The sequence below is a fragment of the Denticeps clupeoides genome, chromosome 5, assembly GCF_900700375.1.
Source record: "Denticeps clupeoides chromosome 5, fDenClu1.1, whole genome shotgun sequence".
Classification (NCBI taxonomy): domain Eukaryota; kingdom Metazoa; phylum Chordata; class Actinopteri; order Clupeiformes; family Denticipitidae; genus Denticeps; species Denticeps clupeoides.
Genome location: NC_041711.1, coordinates 22271683 through 22295078, shown reverse-complemented (window position 1 = coordinate 22295078; position 23396 = coordinate 22271683). Strand labels below are relative to the sequence as shown.

Genomic DNA, 23396 nt, shown 5'->3' with positions numbered 1-23396 from the left:
AATTTTATTATTTTAAATGAGTTTCTACAGTCACGCTGTTAAACGCAGAACAGGCAGTCATATCCTACTGTATTCTGTACTGTATAATTACATTGAGTGCAAATGTAGAAACGTTCGTTCAGTTCTTACTACCGCAGAAATTATAATTCGTTGATTAATATTTAAAAAATATATTATTAATCGTTGGTTGCCAGATCAGGTTTAGTCCTTAGACGTCCTTATCCAGAGCTTCTTACAACCAGTAGTTACAGGGACAGTCCCCCCCTGGAGACACTCGGGGTAAGTGTCTTTGCTCAGGGACACGATGGTAGTAAGTGAGGGTTGTCCTGTGATTTTTTGGGTATTCTGATTCACAGGCGAGTCTGTTTCCCACTAGGCTACTACCACACCATTTGAAGACATTTTGAACCCGAGTCTAGCAATTGGTGTTTAAACCACCTGTAGTAATACAGCATGAACCACCAGTTTTAACTGGAAACAGTTCGGACACAACGACTCAGTCCCTTTCATTTTAATATGATAAAAATGAATGTTGCCTAGTTGCCTATCGGGTAACACACTCGCCTATGAACCAGAAGACCCAGGTTCAAATCCCACCTTCTACCATTGTGTCCATGAGCAAGACACTTAACCCTAAATTGCTCCAGGGGGGGACTGTCCCTGTAACTACTGATTGTAAGTCGCTCCGGATAAGGGCGTCTGATAAATGCTGTAAATGTAATGTAGTGTAATCGTTTATATGCAATGTAAATGTAATCTGTCATTCATGCGTTACTTCGCCGCGAGTTTCAGACGTCCAGCCCCCCGCAGCGAGCCAGCTCTGATTGGACGAGACGCCCTACGCCCCCTCTACGTCAGACGCAGAGGCTGACGTCAGCACGCTCCAACCGTCATGGCGGCTTACAGGATCTCACCAGCCTTGCAGAGAGTTTTACACGCCGTGAAGGTGAGCGGTGGCGTTCCGGCGGCCCACGCCTCCTCGCTTATAGGTCGGAATAAGTTTAACACAAAACACGGCGAAAACACAGGAGGCGGGAACTCGCCGCGAGGAGGCCGCATTAGCAGCTCCACACCGTCCACATCTACACTCCACACAAGCTCTCGTTCCCCGCGTGTCGTGAGGCGTTTCTTCACAGGGAGAACCGTCCTGGCTGCTACTGCTGTAGGTGATGTAATCGAGTTTGACGCGAGGCTTTAATAAAGCAGAGACCGCCGAGTTACGTTGATCTGCTCACCCCGCAATGTCAACGTAAAAAGAGGAGGTCGGTGCGCGGTGTCGTTCACCTTCACGCATAGCCTCGGCCTGAGAGCGGTTATTTACATTAACTTTTACAGAATTTATCAGTCGCCCTTTTCCAGAGCGACTTACAACCAGTAGTTACAGGGACAGTCACTCCCTGGAGCAACTTAGGGTTAAGTGTCCTGCTCAGGGACACAATGGTAGTAAGTGGGATTTGAACCTGGGTCTTCTGGTTCATAGGCGAGTGTGTTACCTACTAGGCTACTACCACTGATAGTTACACTGTATAACGTGCAATATCTCAATAATGGGCAGACCAACACAGAACTGTGATAGAGGTCCACTGGTATGTAGGTTCCCTTATGAGATGAAATGGATGTCCATACTATATTTTTTTTATTTTAATAACCAATACAATTATACTATTGCTAAATAAATACATTCAAATATTACAAGTGAAATACTCTAAACAACATGCTCTGATTTTCTGCAGTATATGCAGTGTGATATACAAATTGTGTTGTTCCTGATCATTTGCCTTTTTTCTATTTGATTGATGTAATGTCTGAAATGTTTTGTTTTGTTTTTGTGTTAATTTAGCATGCTGCCTTTCGCTCAAGGTGTTGCATCATTGTTAGTCGTGCTCAGTACTCCACGGTTTATGACCACAATGAGAAGGTAGGCATGCACAAATCTATGTTCCAACAGAATCACAATATAGGAACTTTCACTTCACTTCAGGAAAGAAAATAAAACCAGAGCTCTCTTTCTCAGCAGGAGTTTAGGGTTTGCAAATTCGACTATTGACCCTGCTCTGAGGCAGCTGCCATGTTGTCACAACTGTTTTCCCCTCTGCTCTCTTTTCTTTCTTGTCTGTGCAGACCTTTGATAAGATCCTTATTGCAAACAGAGGGGAGATTGCATGCAGGGTAAGTGACTTCAGTGGTGGTCTTGATATTATTCATGTATTCATGCATTTTTTTCATTAAGCTCCAATGGTGCTCAATAAAACAATCCATAAAATCATACCTGACCCTAGGTGATGAAAACGTGTAAGAAGATGGGAATAAAAACAGTGGCTGTGCACAGTGATGTGGACGCGAATGCAGTGAGTTTACTCTAAGATATGTTTTGTTATATGTGATTTGTGGTGATTTCTTTAAAATTGAGATGGCATATAACAACATTTAGTAGACAGAGACCTTCTCAGAAAAATGGTGTTTAAGAATCCTGCCTCTGATTGAAGAGGGCATCATGGATGTTGTACACTGTTAAAGTCATTTCCATTGCAAATGGGGGAGCTGGTCTGGGATATTTACATTTTGAGAATTGGCCTGTTACTGGATTAGGCTTCTACAATAGACTGCTGCAGGGATCATGCTGAGTTTATTTGCTTGGTGTGAATTTTTACACTCCCACAATCATGCTTTATTCCCTTTATTTTACATTCAAGTATGTGAAGGAATTTCCTTTTTTTCTAAATGTGCTTATTGAAATTATTAGAACATTAACAGTATTAACAGAATAACATTGAGTAACAGAACAGAATAAGGTTACAAAAATAGTTTAAACAAACAACCCCTTACCCAAATACCAATGGAGAGGGGAAAAAAGACATTAATAAATAAAGTAATTAACAATAAGAATAAAAAATTATCTCACTATCAGCTCCTCAACAAGTAGATATTGTCAAAGAAGCAGAACATCATTGCAGAAAAACTGCATCGGACAGGAACACAAGGGAAAATATTACTATGAACCAGATCTAAAAAGTTTTTGTAACATCTTGAGGGAACCCCTAAGTGAAAGTAAGATTTTAAGTAATATTTTCCAATTTAACTTAGTAAAAGGTATCATGTGTCCAGTGAGTATTGCTGGGAGGTTTTGAGGATTTCCAATTTGGGACAATTAGTCATCTTGCCAGCGAGGAGGAAAAGGCTAGTGCATCTCTTTGAGGTGTAAAAAGCAAAGGGGGTGAGAAGAAAACCCCAAACAAGGCACCAAGAAGATTGCTTTTTTTATCTGGTTGAAAATATCCTGCATAGGTCTGTTGTTAATTGCAAATGTGCCAGACGGATTTTAAGTGTGGTCTGTAAACTGTCCCAACCTCTTAACAGACACACGAGAGAAAACGCTGCAGGTCTTTGAGTGTTTCTAGAGTACTTAATTAAGAAGTCTGCTGGCATTCATCCAAAGGTGCTGAGTGTGAATGGTAGTCTGAGTGTTTGATAAAGTAAAATGCATAGTACAGCAGGGCAGAGGAATTTGTAAATATATATATGATTTTTTTAAATGATCTGTGTGTGTGTGTGTGTGTGTGTGTGTGTGTGTGTGTGTGTGTGTGTGTGTATATATATATATATATATATATATATATACACATATAAAATGTGTGTGTGTGCATTTAACCCATCACGCCATGACAGGCGCCCGGGGAGCAGTGCATGAGGACGGTGCTTTGCTCAGTGGCACCTTGGTGGATCGGGATTCAACCTTATTACTGTTCTGTTTCCTTACCCGCTAGGGCAATCACTGCCCCATATTGGATGACAATATGTAAATGTTTATTCTCTTGAATACTGGCAATATTTGCAACATTGAGGTCTATAGCAGTCGCACAAGCATTTCACTGCGTATCATACCGTGTATGTGTACATGACAAATTAGAATTTGAATTCAGGTAAACCGGTAAAGCCTGTACCTAAATAATTTAATAAAATAACAGGTGTTCTGCAATGTTATTATTGTGAAAATTATTTTAAGGCATACCACCAATTGTACTATGTTTATATTAAATGGCAACAAACTTTTAATTTTTTATTTCATGAATTATTATGCTCATGCATATTTTTTTTTCTTCTACCTGGTTTCTCACATGTATAGGTACACGTGAAGATGGCAGATGAGGCCGTTTGTGTTGGACCTGCCCCCACCAGCAAGAGCTATCTCAATATGGACGCCATTATGAATGCTATCCGACAGACTGGAGCCCAAGCTGTGAGTTTAGAGAGCGAGCAAAAATTAATGTGACCAGGCAAAAAAAAAAAAGTGTTTGCCTGAATGTGCTGAAACAAATGCTTTTACGATATTTTTGAAATTATATATGTTCTGCATTAAAAGGTTCATCCAGGCTATGGCTTTCTCTCTGAGAATAAGGAATTTGCCAAGAGACTGGTGAGTTTTTTTATGTTAAAGTTAATAATGTTAATTTAATTATTCCATCTTAAGCACCCCCTTCACTCACATGGTTAAACATGCTTGGCACCCCGCTGGTGTTTTTAAAGGGGAAGTCCACTGTTAATACGCTGTTTCTGTGAAAAGCATGTATGGAGCAGGTCATAGAAATGACACTGAAAACGGCTGGTGTGAGCTTTATGCTTTTTCTTTTCCATACATATGATTTTTTTATAGCCTTTGTCCTCTCATTGGGTTCAATAACAGTTCACTGAAATTATTATGGCCAAATTTTGGATATGCAGTTATTTTTCAGTTGTTTATTTAAGTCCCATAAAAAACTTCACAAGGTGCTGTAATGTGTGCTTAGTGCTTGTTAACGCTGCAGGTCGTTTTTTGGGGGCTGAGCATGAAAAAAGGGATGAAGATAAAAACCTTTAACTCAAAATTATGGGGGAAAAATCATTGCAAAAAAACCTTATGTCAAAAAGATCAAAAATGGAAAATAGACACCGTAGTTTCCATTCCAAAAACCGTAACCTGCTGACAAGATGCTCCAGTTCAAAACCTCCAGCTGGGCCTGGTGTTTCCATGGCAACTGAACCATGAACCAGATTATGAAACATTATTATGAAATTATCTTTTGGCTAATAATCTTGTCAAAACAACAGCAAGCGATGTTAAGTAAATCATCTGTAAGTGTAAATGTAATTTATTTGATATTTTTGCTATCCATGTCTCACACTGTTCTTCTGATCCCAAACCCAATCCAAATTTTTTTTTTCCCTCCGCCCTATTTTCCTCCATGTTGGAGCCGTGGGGTTAGCCGCAATGCGACTGAGGCAACAATGAAGCTGACGAGCAGAATGCACAAATGTGCGGAATGTGACAGCAGACAGCAGTTTGGAGCAAAATTATGCCAATGAGATTTCTTTTTTGGGGTTGTACACAATTAATTTATTCTGAATAAAAATTCTCTAGCAAATTTACGATTTTGAAATCCGACAGTAAGAGAACATTTCCACACAAAACAGAGGCAAATAATTTTCTAAAATATCAATACATTAGTTTCTTCTTTCGAATTTGTGGAATGAGCTGTCACCCAACACTGAGGCGTTTATGACCTTGTTTTAGTTTAAGATTTGAGGGAATGGGATATGCCATATTTGACATGCATTTTTATGAAGATGCCGCAGCGGCGGTGGCTTTGAGGACTGCTTGACGCTCTCCTGAGCCGAAGCCAGAATGGCAACACTGGCAGGCGCCATGGCAGTGACGTGAGTGGACAGGAGGGGGTTCCTGAGAAAATTCTTTTGATCCTAAATCCCACTTTTGTGGACGGAGCTGCCCATGGCGGTCACACCACTTTGGGTAAGCGCCAGCAGGCTCTGGGGTGCCTGCAGAGGTGCTGTCCAGATTAATTAGTAATATTCTCAGTAGGCCGGCTCATATTGGAATTCTGCCGCCAGATTGAGAGTGGAGCAGTAGGACACTCCGACATTTCGGCTTTTTGCAGAGAAGCAGTTATCATGTGGAATGTTACATTTATATTTAATTTATATTCATATCATTTGTCTCAAATGACTTTCAGTCAAACAACTCAAGCTTCAGAGAGACACAAAGGTGCTACTCAATTCACATACAGGGTTTGAAAAAAAAAAAAGAAAAGAAGGTAAATAGTGTGGGTTTTGAGAGATAGGAGAGGAAACATGAGTGAGGGAGACTGCTCTAGATAATGCTGCTGGATAATTTTTTTTTTATAAACTTTTAAAAAGTTCACTTTTGTGTGCATATGTGCATATTTTTTGTCATTTACATTGCTGTCAGCTTATGCGCTGACTCCCCTCCTCAAAGCACAGACACACACATGCACCGCAAAGTGGGCTGTCTGTTGACCTCTGTATGTGTGTGTGTGGAAATGAAGATGTCATTACATTAGCAACTGAAAGGAGAGCTCCAGCACTTGCTGAATAGGGCCAGAATACCCACTACTCCCCCTTCACCTGTTCTCTCTATAGGCTGAATAGTAGCCCCCTCTCCCCGACAGTTAGTACAGTTTTATGCAGTGCAAACGAGTGCAGAGGGCTTTTTGAGTGAGCCGCATGGCCTTTGGGCATGTTGAAGGCCGGCAGGAAAAAAAGATCTGTGAGGATTTAGCTTGACGGCCTCTTTAGCATGTTAAAGACTCCTGCAGATGAATGGGATTTGCATTGGGTGGGTAGGAGGTGGGGAACTGTGGGCTGCTGGTGGTAGGGGGGTGTTACAAGTGCTCCTCACGGCCCTCAGGTTCAAAATGTTTTAATTATTTCAGCTCCCACACATAATGGGGCATGTACGCACGCACGCACACACACACACAAATACAAATGCTTGACACTTCCACACCAACACCCTGCGTGTACTTAACGTCTGTGGTCACTAGCACACTTTCATTGTTAAGAGGTAGTCAGTTGTTAAACACTGAGGCGTGAGTGTGTGTGTCTGAAAGAACTGGGAATTTTTACTGGCTTTAATTTGTTGCTTTTCACAGCCGCCAAGAGAGTCCTGTGTCTTGTGAGCCCAATCAATCTGCAAAGCAAAGATTTAATCATGACTGCATCAGTCAACTGTTTAAATAGTTAACTATTTCAAATCTTTATTGCTTTGTATATTGTGTTGAAAATATTATCTGCATTCATGTTGAGTATTGACAAGTACTTCACATTTAGGTCTGTCAGAGAAGCTGCAGAAGTTTTGTCATTGCTTACAGACCTCATTAAAAATATGAATAACAATATTGGTTTGTTTTGCACAGCTTTCCTGGATACTCTGCATTTTGTATTTATATTCTAAAGTAGTATATTGTGTTTAGTTACATATATTGTCATCTGGACTCCTGATGTTCTATGTTATCCCAGCCTTATGTGAGAGTTTACATGGTCAGTGTTGTACATTTTGTAATAAAACAGGAAATAGTGACTTTTTAAAAATATATAAAAAGTATCCAGTTTATTTCCATGTTTTCATTTTTGTGTTCTGTTTTGCTTATTAAAATCCACCTTTGGCCAGATATTGAGGTCTTCGGCCTGGGGCTTTGAGAAGGTGAAATCCTGCGGTGTTTATTTTTTCGTATCTCGTTAGGCTGAGCCCATTCTTCTAATACAGTCGCGTGAAAAGTCCTCAGATCTCCTTGGTAATTAGAGGCCCTGTTCCTTATGGCTTCAGGCATCATCTTCTTAACCAGGAAGTCATATTGACCTGATTCATGGGTATAACAAAGAGGGAGAGAGCGTCAAAGACCTCTCTTTCCCATGCTTTCTAATTTGGTCGTTCATGTTTCCATGAGCAGTTATACAGCAAGTGTGTTTTATACCCTAATGTGGAAGTTTTGTGACTTGATGAGAATGATGCTTTCAGATTCAAGGGTTTCAGCTGTACTCAGAATGAACGAACCAGCTAAACTAATACACACACAATATGTATAACTCATATTTATTATATATATATAAAAACGGGCCTCATTTTCACTTTTTTTTCCAGGCAGCTGAAGGGGTCAGCTTCATTGGACCAGACACTCATGCCATACAGGCCATGGGAGACAAGATTGAGAGCAAACTCATCGCCAAAGCAGCTAAAGTTAACACCATCCCCGGCTTTGATGGTGTGGTTAAGGTGAAGGGCCTGAATTATGCCAGATTTTTATAAAATGATCATTAAAATAGTGAATGTGATTATATTTTGTATTTTTTAAATTTACATTTACTTTATAGTGCAATAAAACAACAGTTATTGATATTATTAACAACTTTACAATTTGCACTGTCAGGGAAGAACATTAGGTATTTGTAGAGTTTAGCTTTTAAAGGGTAGACAGTCTTATAATAGGTGCCCAAGGCTGAATCTCTTCTCTGTATGATGGACCTTAAGCTTCACAAGTACAGATAAAAAAACTATTTAGCCACCCTTTCTGCCCCATCAGCCCTTTCTCCCACTTGGTTGAATGGGCTTTAATTGTCCAGCATTTGGCAGTTTTAACACTTCCTGCGCTGATAAGGCTCGTAAAAGAAGGGGTCTTGTATGCTAGCGACAGTGGGGCAACTGAAAGGCCGCCATTTTGCCTGATTTGCATCTGTGGGAGTTTGTTAATGTCTGCCAGATAGTATCAGCTGATGGCTATCACAAACATCTCACACATGTGCTAAAAGGACACCCAGACACCCCATGGCTCATAAAGTCCTTCTATTGCTTAAACAAAAGGTTATATAGATATTCCTATGCTTTTCCAATCTTAAACATAATCTCTCTCTCTCTGTCTCTCTCTCTCTCTCTCTCTCTCTCTCTCTCTATATATATATATATATATATATACACACACACACACACACACACACACACACGTGGCCAAGCAGCACAGACACCCGTCAGAAATTCTAATTCTAAAACATTCTAAAAAAATTTACGTGTAGGACTACATCAATTTGCAGTAGACTGTTACCATGTAGAGAACACAAAGTATTTAAGTGAACACAATACATCAGGTATTAAATCTTATAACCCTATCTTTATTGTAGACTACATGCCTATATCCATATTCTCTTTTCTGTGAAAATTCCATAATTTCTGCTGATATTATAAAAAGCTGATATACTTTTTCATTTTTCATGGGTTTGAATCATAAACTGAGACACACTAAAAATACACCTGACTCATTTTTTGGAAGCTTTTCAATTATAAGTGGCTGAAGGGCATGGTTTAACTGGGAGGCCTTGTGCTCCCCCAACTGGTCATGAATGAGAGCTACAGGGTCTGTAGAGTTTACTCCTCCTTTTGTGTATAATTACATTATGTGTGGTGTTTATCTTTGTAACAGGATGCAGATGAGGCTGTTAGAATTGCTAATGAAATTGGTATGTATCCTTTTCCTCTCATCATGTTTTTACAGTTGTGATTTATTACAGAGAAGCACTGTTAATATTGCAATGCTGGGGTTTTTACCGACTCTCATTTTCTAACAGGGTATCCGGTTATGATCAAAGCTTCAGCTGGTGGTGGGGGCAAAGGCATGAGGATTGCTTGGAATGATGAGGAAACAAGGTGAGGCTGGAGAGAAACATCTGGTCGGTATGGGTGCCCGGTACTTTCCTGTTGAAAATCTGCAATAATGGAGTGCAGCTGTGCTTGTCTGGTTGGGCTGCTGGAGGCATCTCAAAGCATGGTTTTATATTTGCCAAAAATGGCCGATTTACCCTGCAGTGCCTTGTGGGGAGAGCGGGGCCAACGACTACACTGGGAAGGTTAAAAAGATCTTCACCTCAGCAGATGCTGAGTAAGCTCTGATTACACACTGGCTGGAATTGTGTGTGTGTGTGTGTGTGTGATCAGGTAGCATACTGGTGAAACAGTTTCTGTGATATGATTTGTAGCTGAATTGTGTTAATGTGCTCAAACATGACTAGCTCTTATAAATGTGAATTTGAAGGAGTGTACTCTTTGAACAATCATACATTAATAAGATATTCGAATAGTCTGGAACTTTTAGGAAATACAAAATAATATGTATATCTATAATAACATGGGTTAGGGTTAGGTAAGGCATTTGCTTTGATGGAAATTCGAATTTAAGTGGCTTGGGATAGGAGGGTCTGCCAAATGCTGTAAATGTAAATAAACCAAGCAGTATACAAAGAGGGAGACTCTAATCTCAACCAAAAGGTTCCACTGCATCACATTCCAGGCTGAATCCCAAATGAACACATTTTGCTGGTCAACAAGAGATATGCTGTGCCATAATTTGTTAAGGGGTCTTTAGAAATATGGTGCTTTCAAACATTTACTAAGAAATGAAATGGCTTAAGCAGTAATATGTTTATTCCACAGACCGCTCATGCTCTGATAATCTGTACTTTCAGGGAGGGTTTTCGTTTCTCTTCACAAGAAGCTGCGTCAAGTTTTGGCGATGACCGTCTCCTCATTGAGAAGTTCATTGATAACCCCAGACACATTGAGATCCAGGTGAAGCATGTGGTGGTCCACCCACAAAATTACCCGGTTGACTATTCCTCAATAAAAAGACTCCAGCGTTTGTGACTGTGCAAGTGTATTTTATTAGGTTTTGGCAGATAAACATGGGAACGCACTGTGGTTAAATGAGAGGGAGTGCTCTATACAGCGGAGGAACCAGAAAGTGGTGGAAGAGGCTCCCAGGTGAGAACCCTTTGACATGTTTAAGAAGGTATGAAATACGCTGTGTATTTATTTCAGATTTTAATAAATGTTTGTGGTTTTATTATACAGGAAAGACAAAGGCTTATTTATAAGGGGCACGTGTGAGCATTCAATATCTCTGTGTTTATGTCTCCACAGCACATTTTTAGACCCTGAGACTCGGAGGGCTATGGGAGAACAGGCAGTGTCTCTGGCCAAGGCTGTGAATTACTCTTCTGCAGGAACGGTTGAGTTCCTTGTTGATTCCAGAAAGAACTTCTATTTTCTAGAAATGAACACACGTCTGCAGGTAAATATGTCACTGCATATGAGAAAAGCTGTGGTCCTCAAGTAGGGGTGGCTGGCTGGCATCTTTTCAGAAGTAATATTCTATGAAGTTTAATTTCCTCAATCTTTAGTAATAAAATGGCAAATATAATATTATGTTTTTGCCCACCCCTAATCTTATTGGAATAACAGAAGAGATAAAAAACTGTTTCATAGTTTAATTACGTTTTAATTACGTGTGTGTGTGTGTGTGTGTGTGTGTGTGTGTGTGTGTTTTCTCTGGGACTGACACTCATTTTCATTGGAGGGTTTTTGTTATCCTTGATCAGAACAGACTTGCAAACAACCCCAATACATTCCTCTAATTGATAGGGGGCTGCAGTAATTTCCCCCATAAACTCACAGCTCTGCTCCAGCCAAAATCATTGGCAGTAGCAGCCTGATGTTCAGCTGTGGAGATGAAAGGTGACGAGGGTCTCATTACTGCAGACCTCCCAACAGGAGCACAGAGCACCAGCAGGGCTTTTAATGCTTCCGCCCAGCATAAACAGGGACTGGCTGCACTGCTGTTTATTATTTATAGTGGGTGAACAGGCTGAAATGCAGGTAAATATTTTTATATGACTGTTGCAGTGTTGTGAAGGCCTTATGTGTATGTGTGTGAGGTTATTTTTTTAATGCCGTAATGATGAATGAATTGAAATGTTTGTCCAGTTATTGAACCTTGTTGCTTTGCGGTGCTCTTCGTTTGACAGGTGGAACACCCAATCACTGAGTGCATCACTGGGTTGGACCTGGTTCAGCAAATGATCCGCATCGCCAAGGGTTTCCCTCTCCAGCACACTCAGGCTGAAATCCCCATCAATGGTTGGGCCATTGAGAGTAGAGTGTATGCCGAGGTACATCGATTCTCAAGTATTTTAAAGATATCTGGGCAGGTTTAACACTGTCTTGCTATCTATGTTTCTTTTACAATTATTGAGGTTTCAGTGAGACCTGGACTGGGCAATTTCAGAGGGTGTTGTTGTCACGCACAGAGCAGGTTCAAGGTCTGGTTCAAATCTCAGATGATGAACCTCTCTTCCTGTCTGAGCAAGACAACCCAACAAAAACCTTGTCACTTCCTACTGACCCTACCACACATAAAGGAATTTATTCTATGCTCCATTTCAGTCCAGTGAAGTAGTCTCTGTCCACATCCTCAATCCAGCAGCTGTCGCTCTTTTTTTTTTTTGTGTGCTGTCCTCCTCGTCTGTAACAACCTCTGACCTTGTTATGCTAATAGAAAGAGGTGCTTGCTGATCTGGATTTATGGGCTGTTTCTGGGGAAAGGGAGGAAGACGGGAACAGAAACAGTGCGAGAGAAAGAAAGTCTGGCGTCTGCTCCTCCCCAAACCTGTTAACCTGGGGTAATTAGGTGAAGGATGGGCCTGGGGCTGGTTCAGAGCTTTGGAGTGGTTAGGCCGTCTTGTTTCCTGTGTGTTTTTTATTTGGCTGTTAAAGCTTCCTGCTTCCTGTCCCTTTCAGGATCCGTACAAATCTTTTGGCCTGCCCTCCATCGGAAGACTGTCACAGTACCAGGAGCCTCTAAATTTGCATAATGTGAGCAACATACACATGTACACATACAAACATACACAGGCCATACCTTCATGTGCATTCATATAAAATTCTTAAAGCTTAAAATTCTCTTAAAGGTCATTGTTTAATGAAAATTTCAGAATAAATCAGGAAAGCAATGCCTTGAAATGAAGTCTGTATTATTTTAGGGATCATTTTGCATTAAAAGGAAGTCTGAGGAACTACTAGATTAAGATGCAATTTAAAATTTTTATGGAAAGGATCATCAAGGATATGAGATGTTAGGTACAATGAATCATGATGGAATCCAAAATGTGTGTCGTTATGATCAGATATTCTTTTACTTTATATTCTGACAAAATTTGGCCTTACCAAAATAACCTGTATGTATTATATACAGTATAATGCAAGATTTACATGTCAGATTCAGATACTTAAAGTTCGGGCCATGTGAGCAGTGAGGCTATAATTGCCGTTCAGTGAAACTTTAAGTACTGAATATATTTGTTTGCGATCACTGGACTCCATCCACAGCACAGACAGCTGGCCTCTCAGGTGATGTCTTCAGACCGCTCCTCTCCTTTTTCTGGAGTGGAGCGAGGAACCACAGGGCGGGTTTCCTACTGCTTTTCTGCCACAGAGTCAACATTCATTAATACCAGAGCTATTGTGTGAATGCCGGTTCTTGTGCCTGTAACCGTAATGATGACAGCATATTTTTTGGTCAAATTAATTATGCATATTTAAGTGTTGCTGCCTTTACACAGATGAGCAGGTGCTCTTTTCAGAGTAGTAGAGACCCATTTTTATTTCTCTTGGATAGGATGTAACTCAGCATCCTTTTATACAAAAAAGCCTTTCATCTAACAAAGACACACTCCGTTTAGAGGATTAGAGGATGTTTATCTTGCCCCTATCACCTTTATAACTAAAATGCCTGTGGTTGTCCTGCTCTTTGAATAAAAGTATCGCCTCAGTTTTCTCCCCACCTGATAATCATTGTTAGTGGGCTATAACTATACTGTCAGTCCCAAAAAAGGCTTAAATTCCTGTCATGTAATTCTGCTCATGTTTAGTCTACAATGTGTATCATTTTAGGAATTTCACTTTCTACCCATAATATTCAAGTAAATGGCTGCTCAGAGTTGTCAGCAAGCTTTCTACTGTTCAGTATATAACATCTTAGAGTTCTTGGTTCGATTTTGAAGGTGATTGGTGACCAGGTTTGTGATTTTATTTATTTGGTCTTTAACTTCTGTGATTGAGATTACAGCCTCCCCTGGTCTCCCCTCCTTTCTGACTGTTCTCAGCCCTGAGTTGACTACATTAGAATGTAACAGGACACTAACTGATATTCTGGACCCTTTGCATGTAGTGTATTTTTAAAATGGGCTCTGGTGCCCCCAAAAATCCATTCACATATTTGCCTCAGACTTATTTACTGTTCTGGGGTCGAACTTATTTACTGACTCTTCTGCTCGTGTTTTTGCTTTCCTGCTCAGGTGCGAGTGGACAGTGGCATTGAAGAAGGAAGTGATATCAGCATCTATTACGATCCTATGATATCTAAAGTGAGTCTGCATTGCCTGCTGCTGTCATTGCACACATTTCATGTCTGCATTGACTTTGCTTTTTACTCACAGTTTTTCTACTCTTATTATCACTGTCTGGTCTCTTCTCTCTCTCTGTAGCTGGTTACGTATGGAGCCACAAGGGCTGAAGCTCTGAAAAAAATGGAAGATGCACTTGATAATTATGTTATTAGAGGCAAGTTCAGTGTGCTTGTTTTGCTGATATGAGGATTGGTAGTAAGTAAGTGAGTGTAATCTGAGTTTGTAAACCATGACCATGAATGAGCATGAATGTAACCCTAGACCCTTACGGTTCTGTTTTTTGTTATCATAATATATATTTTTGTGAAATCATCATTTTTTTGTCAAGGTTTTGTCTTTGTTATAATTCACTGTGCTCTTACACACTTACTTTTATTCTCGTTTCTATTAAGAGGCAGTGTGGTCCAGCCTGAGGACATGAATGTAGAACAGTAGATTCTTTCTCTCTTTCTGTAACAGGAGTCACCCATAACATTCCCCTCTTGAGGGAGATCATAGTCCATCCACGTTTCATCTCTGGAGACATTAGCACCAAGTTCCTCCCTGAGGTCTATCCCGAAGGGTTCAAAGGTCACCAGCTGACAGCCACAGGGCGCAAGGAGCTTCTGGCCACAGCCGCATCGTTGTTTGTAGCTGCACAGCTTCGTGCTCAGAAATTCCTGGGAGATCTGAGGTTAGTAAGATCTGGATTTTGAAATGTTTCTGTAGATTCATTGTTGGTTTCGAATCAATTTCCATATAAAATTGCTGTCTAACTCAATTTATAATGCTTCTTAATGAAGACACATGCAGAACATACAGTCTTCCAAAGCTGCAGCACTACCTCAGAAAAACATTCTTGTAATGAAGTACAGTTCGGTACATTTACAGCTAACTAGCGACTTGTCCTGGTGACCTGTCCTGTTTACTGCAGTGCTGCTGTTAATCTGGATGGGAGAAGGTCATTGGCTGCTACAGGACACTCTCGATCTTCCTGCTGCTTTTTTTAAATATCTTTTTATGGCTGATTTATTTTGCAGTTGCTTTACCCCTCTGGCTCAGCTGAACCTTCTGTTTAACTGAAGACTATCACTGTTCTGGCTGAAGACTATCACTGGTTTCCTTCTATTACAGCCATCTCCTCTTATTCCCTTGTACTGTAAACTATGTTCCTATTTTTGCTGTAGCTGTAATCAGGAGATGTTCTGATATTTTATGCTTGCAGCAGTCCTGCTTTTGTTTCTGGTCCAGTTGGTGCATTATTTTCTAGTTAAAATATTACAGGAGATATTTTTATGTTCTGCATCAGTGTAGAAAACTGTTGACTGCATTCTCTCAACACAGGGTTTGCTAAGACAAGCCATCTGTCTAAACATCTCCACCGTCTTCCTTCTCTCTGTTTTCCTTTTTCACCCCCCTCTCGTGGATTAGTGGGGAGTCTTTCTTTGTAGATCAGTAGCCCACCTGAATAGAAAAATGTTTGAATAAAAATTTTATTTGGATGTTTTAGAGTTTAATTTGAATCCATTTCTTCCCTCCTGTTCATTTCAGAGTATCCAACACACAGCAGGAACGGAGAAGTTGGGAGCTGTGTGTGGAGTTGGAGAAAGGTGTTCACATGCTGGGTGTGTCTCGCTCAGGGGCCACTTACACTGTGAGTTTTTATACTGTTTTACACATACATCTAGAGAACCTCATCTGTTTGTGTTTGATTCCCTCTGTGCAATTTAAAAAGAAGAAAAAAGAGACGTATAGACACATGCACACTATAAGGGCATTGATCCTTTATTGAAATCTAAATGTGTTAAATCCTTAAAATTGAGCTCTCTGTCTTTCTCTCTCAGCATCTCATCCCTCTTTCTCCCCGTCACTCATTGTGTTAGCGTTTGTCATCACTCACTCACTGGTTGGGTGTTTGGACACCTGTAGGCCCCTCCATGTGGGATGAGAATGGTTTGGGGCCAGGGGCCACACCTGATCCTCATAAGTGGACCCAGGACCCACTGTCCCAGCTGAGTCCAAAACCTCCCAACCTCCCATAAAAACCCACCCCCCCATCCCTGAATATGTTCTGGGGGAGCAGCTTGGGGGTCCTGTGGTGTGTGAAGTTGAGCTGTGTTTGCAGACACGAGTCCAGCTCACACACTGTTTACACAACTGGCTGTGTTGAAAGCAAGGATCCCCTGAGTGCTGTTTGAGGCTGGCCGTTTTTTTGAGGAGGGCTGCGGGGCATCTGCGATCACACAGTTTCTCCTGATATTTTGGTCAGTAAAGACCTTTTGGAGGAGTTACATTAGACCTGAGGTGGCAGTGGTCTCGTGGGCAACACACTCACTGAGGAACCAATGCAAAATGCCATAAATATAAATGCAGCTCAATGTCTCATACTCAGCACTTCCTGCAGTTGTCCCCACAGACTTCAGTCAGTATAGAGTGTAGATGTGTAGCTTTTGTTATTTACCTACACAACCCCAATGATAAGAGCTGCTTTTCATTTTGTAAAGAGTTTGTTGCTTGCAGGATATGTTACACTCTAGTTTATGACTTTTATTCTGAAGGTGGAAATTGATGGAGACAAGTTGGAAGTGAGCAGTGACTGGAATCTGGCTTCACCACTTTTGACTGTGACATTGAATGGCATCCACAGGACCCTACAGGTACACATGTTCACAAATACACAACTTTTTCCTTTCTAATTAAGGTTTAAATAACAGGACATGACCTTCAGCCCTTGTTACTTTTGACTTTTCAGTGCCTGTCACGAAATGCTGCTGGAGAGATCAGTCTTCAGTACCTGGGCACCACGGTGAGTGGGTATGGAGTGTGTGTGATCACCATGAGCACTGGTTCTTCTCCATATCTGTGGTTCTCACATTGTTTAAGGTCATTTTTGTAACAGGGTCATAAAAGTCTCTCAACAAGTCGGCAAACTGCAAGTAAATGTTCAAGATCTGGCCACTCCACCTTCTAGAGATAGATGGTTGTCGAATTGCTGGATGAACCGAGGCGTTTGACATTTGGGGTATGGGTTATGGGCCTGCAGCGGTAGTTTGTTACCATGTCAGTCCTCTCTGGGGTGCAGGGCTGAGTATTGTTTTTTTTGGCAGCGGGACATTCAAAGCCGAATGCAGTAAAGCTAAACAAACAAACAACACCGACCACCCCTGAACAGGAAGAGGATGCAATCCACACACACGCGTGAGCGCCGCAGGGTCGCGTCGGCCGCGGTTCAAAGAACCGCTGTCCAACCAGTCTTCACCGGGGCCCGTTTCAAAGCGTTGGCGTGGCTGTGGCTATTATGGGAGGGCATCCGTTCATTCTTCTGCGGCCAACTCTGGAGGAGTGCGATCGCTAATGTTCGTCCTGTCTCCTGCTGGGTCAGGTGCTACTAGTATCGCAGTTAACCCCCTGGCCCTCAGGGGCCTTTCTGTAGTGTGACTCCCTGCTTGGAGCTGTAGCTCATTCAGATGTTTAGATGTGACAGCACTTCCACTGGAATGTTTGAGTCCTTGACCCAGATGGAGCAGCACATTACATGCAATTGTCAGGCTCTTCTATCCAAAGCACCAGAACAGTGAGGAATCTGGGCTCTAATCAATTCAACAGGATGGTCAGATCTAATGGGAAGTGCACAGTATTTGAAATTAAGGTGTGACACTTCAGGAATAGAAGGGTCTTTAAGAAATTTTTGAAGATTGAGAGTGATGCCCCTGTTCTGATCATCGACGTTATCTCGCTAACAACAGATGAAAACAGTCAGGGGTAGGACTGTCTAGCGTGTAGGCATGGCCATGGAGGAATACAGTGGAGAGCATAGGCCTCAACGCATAATTCCACTTCCACAGACACAGCAGTTGCTCACTCGGCAATTAATCATTGATCTTGGGACAACCATAAGGAGAGAATAAATAATCATGGGCTCTACCAAGAGCGTTTGCCAGAAAATTACTGAAGGATATATGAGCACTCTCACAATCCTATAAAAGGAAACAATCACAATTGGTCCAATTCTTTAATGTAACATCACTTATCAGAAATAATAATATGAATCTTTTTTTTTTGAGCTTGCTGACTTATTCTTACTTTAGTATCTTGTTCTCTGTTTTGTACAAGTTTGAGAAATGGGCCTGACACACTGATTCAGGTCATGACCCCTATGTCCCCTCTCTGTGCTCTTCAAGTAACCAGGATGAATCAGACATTCTAGGCTGAATTCTTGGAAAGAAATTTCTTTTCTTTAAATGTCCCCCTGTCTTCCTTGTCTCTGATTTATTGGTGAGATCAGTCTGTGCCCTTCCTTATTGCGGCATGGCTTCCAAACTGCACTTCCTCCTGCTAAATTTACCAAGTAGTCTGGGTATGACAAAGTGAGGTAGCAACTACAGGGACTGGGTTCTAAAAAAGACCCAGACCCCCCCAGTAGTTCCCAACAAGTGTGAAAAGGTTAAACAAACTAAATGTGACAAAGGTCATACCCACAGCTTCATTCCAGGCTTACACATCCATCCAGTTGCTTTTTTTTATTCTTACTTTTTCTCTTTTTCTCCAAAATCTCCCTCTGCCTGTCTGTAAAGTCTAGGTATTTTTGGTGCATCTGTTTTATTTGTTCTTTTCCAAAAAATTATCCATTGAATTTCTTTGCCTTGACATTAAAACAAATTTTGCTCATTAAAGTGAATTCAGAATAGCCTGGATTCAGACATTGTTGTGTGTGTGTGTGTGTGTGTGTGTTTGTAATTGTAATGATGATAAATTCATAAACAGGAATTTGTAATACGAATTAGTAATACAAATGTATAGTACACACATTACCTAGATCACTCTGTCTTTACTAAGTTATTAATACAAATGTGGTGAGGCCTTTTCATTCATAAGTGAATGACAATTCTTTGTGTGTGTTGTGATGTCAATGTGACCCCCAGATTTGTAACTGGAGACCCACTCTGTTTTTCATCTAATTAGGCAAATTTAATTGGTATCTGTCCAATTAAATCTACATGTTAATGTGTCTTGTGGTACTTCTAATTGAGTAATATGGCACATTAGTCAGTTACGCATTTACATGTTAATTGAGCTTTTTAATTGGTCCAAGTGATTTGAATATAAACTCAAAAAGTGGTCTCCCCAGTAAAAGGTTTAAACATTTTTTCACTCTGGTAATGAGGACCCAAGCTGAGCAGTGTAATAGAGAAGAGGGATTGCTTTAGTGCAACTCTGACTTTTCCACTTCCGTCCAGCAGATAGCAGCACCACCGTTTCAGTACCGGTTATGCAGTCTGGTGGACAGCAGGTCCGTGTGTCCACTTCTGTTTATTCACCTCTTATACAAAAATATTTTAAACATTTGTGTTGAATTACAGGTGATGTCAGACAATCTGAAAGTCTATTGCATCTCTATAGATGTAGTAGCCTAATGGGTAACACTCTGCTATGAACCAGAAGATCCAGGTTCAAACTCCACTTACTACCATTAGGGGGCCTGTCCTTGTAACTACTTATGGACAAGGGTGTCTGGTAAATGCAGTAAATTGACAAAATTATGTGAGCTGTCTGTCTCGTCCTGTGGCTCAGCTGAATTAGTCTCCGGTCCAATGGGATACTGACCACCTCACATCTCAGAGTGGATTTTGAGGTTGAGTTAATGGTGTGTCTGTGTCTCTCTCTTTGCTCAGTTTAAGTTGCGGGTGTTGAGTAAACTGGCTGCGGCACTCAGTGTGCACATGCCAGAAAAAGTTCCAGAAGACACCAGTAGCATCCTGCGTTCCCCGATGCCTGGCACAGTGGTGGCTGTATCCGTTAAAGCTGGCGACACGGTAAGGCACATTCATACTCTCATTCCTGAATTCAGCATCAGTTGCAGCATGTGATGTATGAAATCAGCATTTTTTGTGGAAACATATACAATACGAGTCAAACATTTGGATGCACCTACACAATTTTTTGTTTATTACATAACCTCGCGTGTGTTATATATATTCATGAGTCTTCAGTTCTGTTCTATAATCTAAAAAAAACGCAAGACCCATAAATGGATTGGTGCTTTCTATCTTTTGACTAGTAGAGGCCTGACACACTATCTAAGGGTACATTCACATTTACTCCTTGTTGCGGTTCAGTTTGGCCAGTTTGGATCAAAACAGCGATTTGTGGTCTGCTCAGAAAAGGTGGCCTTCACAGTGTGAACACTGGCCTTTTCCAGTAGATTTCAGTGACCAATAACACTAATTTTGGTTTAATCCTTAATGAACTCAACTACTTCAGTTCAGTTTAAAATTCCCATATGTAACTTTTTATACCATGATGTCCCCACTTTTTTTTGCCATTTCATGGTGACAGTGTTTGTTTAAAAAAAATTTGATTGCTGATGGAAATGTACATTTATAAACAAATACATAATGAATTCATTAATTCACACATGAGACCAGGCTGTTGGTCTGTGATGTTTTTGAAAACCAAATTTTGATACTGTTGCAGCATGGTGCTATGATCATGTTTGCTATGATCAATAATCAAGATATAACCAGTACTGAAGAATCACATTTTTTTGCTCAAACAGATTTCTTGTAGTGTCTTTATTACTTGTAATACTTGTAGTGTCTTGTAGTGTCTCTGGACTGTGGAGTTGTAGAATGACAGTATTTTTCATCACACATTAGGCCCACTAAGTGTTTTGAATGAGCTGTCATTGGTTTTGAGTAACAGCATGTCTGATCACATGGCTGGTCTCACTATCCATCTGATGATTACACTTATCCCCCATAAGTGCCTTGCTGTGACATCATGGCTCTACTGCTGTGTAAAGCTCTGTCCGGATGTGATGAGCTCACCCAGATCAGAGCGGTAATGACTACTGCATTATGCAGGGCCCGACTGGCACCAGCTAAAACATCCGTCTGTTTCTGCTCCACTTCCAGGAAGTCAGGCAGTATCATCCTTCGCTTCTGTCGTTTTTTTCTTTTTCTCCTATGTGGCTGTTGACCAATCAGAGTTCATCCATTTCTCAATCACAGCAGCCCAATTTATACTCTCATAAAGCCAAGGACCTTAATGGAAGCTTAAAAAAATGAAACTTTTTTTTTTTTTTTTACTTTATGGCACATTTGCAGTGTTGTGGTTTTGTTATGTGGTATCGGTGTAATGGGTCTAATTGAGAGTGTTAAACTGTATGCCTTTTACCCGGCAGGTCGCAGAGGGACAGGAGATCTGTGTGATTGAAGCCATGAAGATGCAGAACAGCATGACTGCAGCCAAGACCGCCAAGGTCAGACATGTCTTAGAGCTGCCCTCGGCTGCTTTTATCCACGCACTGCGACTGAACCTTAATGTCACTGTAACGCTGCTCCAAACAGTCTGGCTGCCAACAAATGCTGTTAGCACTGACACAACCTTTAACTTCAAAGGGAAAGCTGTTTAAATCATCAGCCAATCCTGCTGCTTTCTGCTCATTTGATGAAGTTAAGCAGTGAACTCATTCAAAACAGAGCTCATTCAAAACAGAGTAAATGATACACGGAGTATCAATGAGTATGGCATACAATGTTTTGTGAGAGATATGTTATATGAACACGACAAGTCCTCAAACATTCTCTGAAGTGGCTTTCAAATAATTTTACCCATTCTAGAACCACTAAAAGCATATATGAAGAAACTCCACTCCCTATCTTGCCACACCTAATCATTCTTGTAAATGTTTTGTGGACACGCTGGATGGCATAATGGCCAAGCCTGGTTTTCTAACTTGCTGGCTCAGTGAATTGTAGCACTAATGGAAAGCCTCAGTACTGTTTTGCTAGTTTGGATGCTCTGGGGGAAACTAGAGACAAATACCTGGTTTTCAAAGCTCAGCATTTCTGTCATTTAAAGCATGTTTGGTTTCCTGTCCTCCGTCAGGTGAGGAGTGTGCACTGCAAGCCAGGTGAGACTGTCGGAGAGGGAGACCTGCTGGTGGAGCTGGAGTAACTCCACCTGCCTGTGACCACATGCCGTCCGGCTCTATTTCATCATCTGGCCTCACCTCCGGCCTGAGGAATCCTGAGGACATGAACAAGACACTAGCTGACCATCTGGAACATTCCCACCTGTAGTTACTGTATTGTGTTATTTGGTCTGTTTTAGTGGTTTTACTTGTGTACTTGTTCTGCTCACTTGGTGCCTTAATGTCTGAAACCACTGGACTCGTCCACACATCAGAAACCGGTATTAAACATCAACAGACCCAGGGTGGGACCCAGCTGGTGAACATCAAATTTTGAATTACCCCCTCAAGAATAAACAGTGTTGGGTTTGCTTGTGTAGGCAGGGCTAAAAAGACCCATAACCCATCCTGGCTTGATAGAAAGTTCTGTTTCATGAGAAATAGCCTAAACACAAAAACATGTTACAGATACACAATTGGTCATGTGAGCCAGCACTACACTCCGACATGTTAAGTTATTTCTGTTAATGCCAGCTTGGCCTGTGGTAGGGTTGGTTGGAAAATGGAGCTGTGAGAAATCACTCATCGAATTTTACCCTGTCTAGTTATAGTTATAATTTAGGTAAGAAGATAAAAATACAGGACAAGTGTATGGATCAGAAAAATAAATAAAAAAAATCAAGACAACACCTGGCAATTTGTCACCACAGTAGCACTTGTATGATCAGAAGAAAGAAGGCGTCTTGTTGTATGGATAGGGAACTTTTGTTCAATGCTGATCTGGTCTGATTGGTGGTGTGGAATGGGTCTTGAAGGGAAATGCAAAAGGATGTAATCTACTAGCCCCCTGTTTGTCAAACTCTGTTCTTGTTATCTGATTTGTATGTGATTCTTGTATTCACTTGTATTACATGCATTAAACATTATTGGGGAAAGTTTTATTAAAAGGAAATGCTGCAATAAATTTATTTGGCAAACCTCATTGTAAGGTTTCTGTTCTTTTATGTCTTAAACAACAGAACCATTTATAAGTGTATTAGTGGAAAATAATGCTAGTAGAAAAAGTCAACTGGAAGGTGCCATTCTCCTCCATACCACAGGAGGGCTCCCTTTCATACATCTGACATTTTATGTATGGTGTGAGGCAAATGCATGGTTCTGTGGGTACAGACCAAAAGTCATACCAGTGATATTTGTATGTTAATTACCAGAACATTGTGACAGATCACTAGTATTTGGAGAAACTGGCGTATAACTGTGACTGTCAGACATGGCTTCTTCCCAGTTGCACAAGCAGAGTTCTCAACTGACCAAAGGACTGACAAACCAACACAACCAGTACACTTTCACCCTCATGCAACTTTTCACAACCTTTGACATTTGCACAATTTCATACTAAATCTGCCCATGTTCATTTTGCCCA

The 23396-nt window shown here is 41.0% G+C and overlaps 1 protein-coding gene across 3 annotated transcripts; it reads left to right on the top strand.

The window, feature by feature from the left end:
* Positions 1–857: 857 nt before the first annotated feature.
* pcca (propionyl-CoA carboxylase subunit alpha) lies at positions 858–22955 on the top strand. Of its 3 annotated transcripts, XM_028980189.1 has the most exons (23): positions 858–946; positions 1841–1918; positions 2122–2169; positions 2280–2348; positions 4124–4237; positions 4361–4414; positions 7934–8065; positions 9264–9300; positions 9409–9487; positions 10303–10405; positions 10503–10597; positions 10757–10907; positions 11641–11784; positions 12413–12487; positions 13969–14037; positions 14158–14233; positions 14539–14752; positions 15610–15712; positions 16617–16715; positions 16811–16864; positions 19731–19871; positions 21242–21319; positions 21949–22955. In XM_028980189.1, exons 1-23 carry the CDS (start codon positions 893–895, stop codon positions 22015–22017), a joined length of 2136 nt encoding a protein of 711 aa, XP_028836022.1. In that variant the 5' UTR covers positions 858–892; the 3' UTR covers positions 22018–22955. The 3 variants fall into 3 exon arrangements, with proteins under 3 accessions (XP_028836022.1, XP_028836023.1, XP_028836024.1); XM_028980190.1 differs by lacking the exons at positions 16617–16715; positions 16811–16864; positions 19731–19871; positions 21242–21319; positions 21949–22955 and adding an exon at positions 15942–16600; XM_028980191.1 differs by lacking the exons at positions 16617–16715; positions 16811–16864; positions 19731–19871; positions 21242–21319; positions 21949–22955 and adding an exon at positions 15903–16074.
* Positions 22956–23396: the final 441 nt, after the last annotated feature.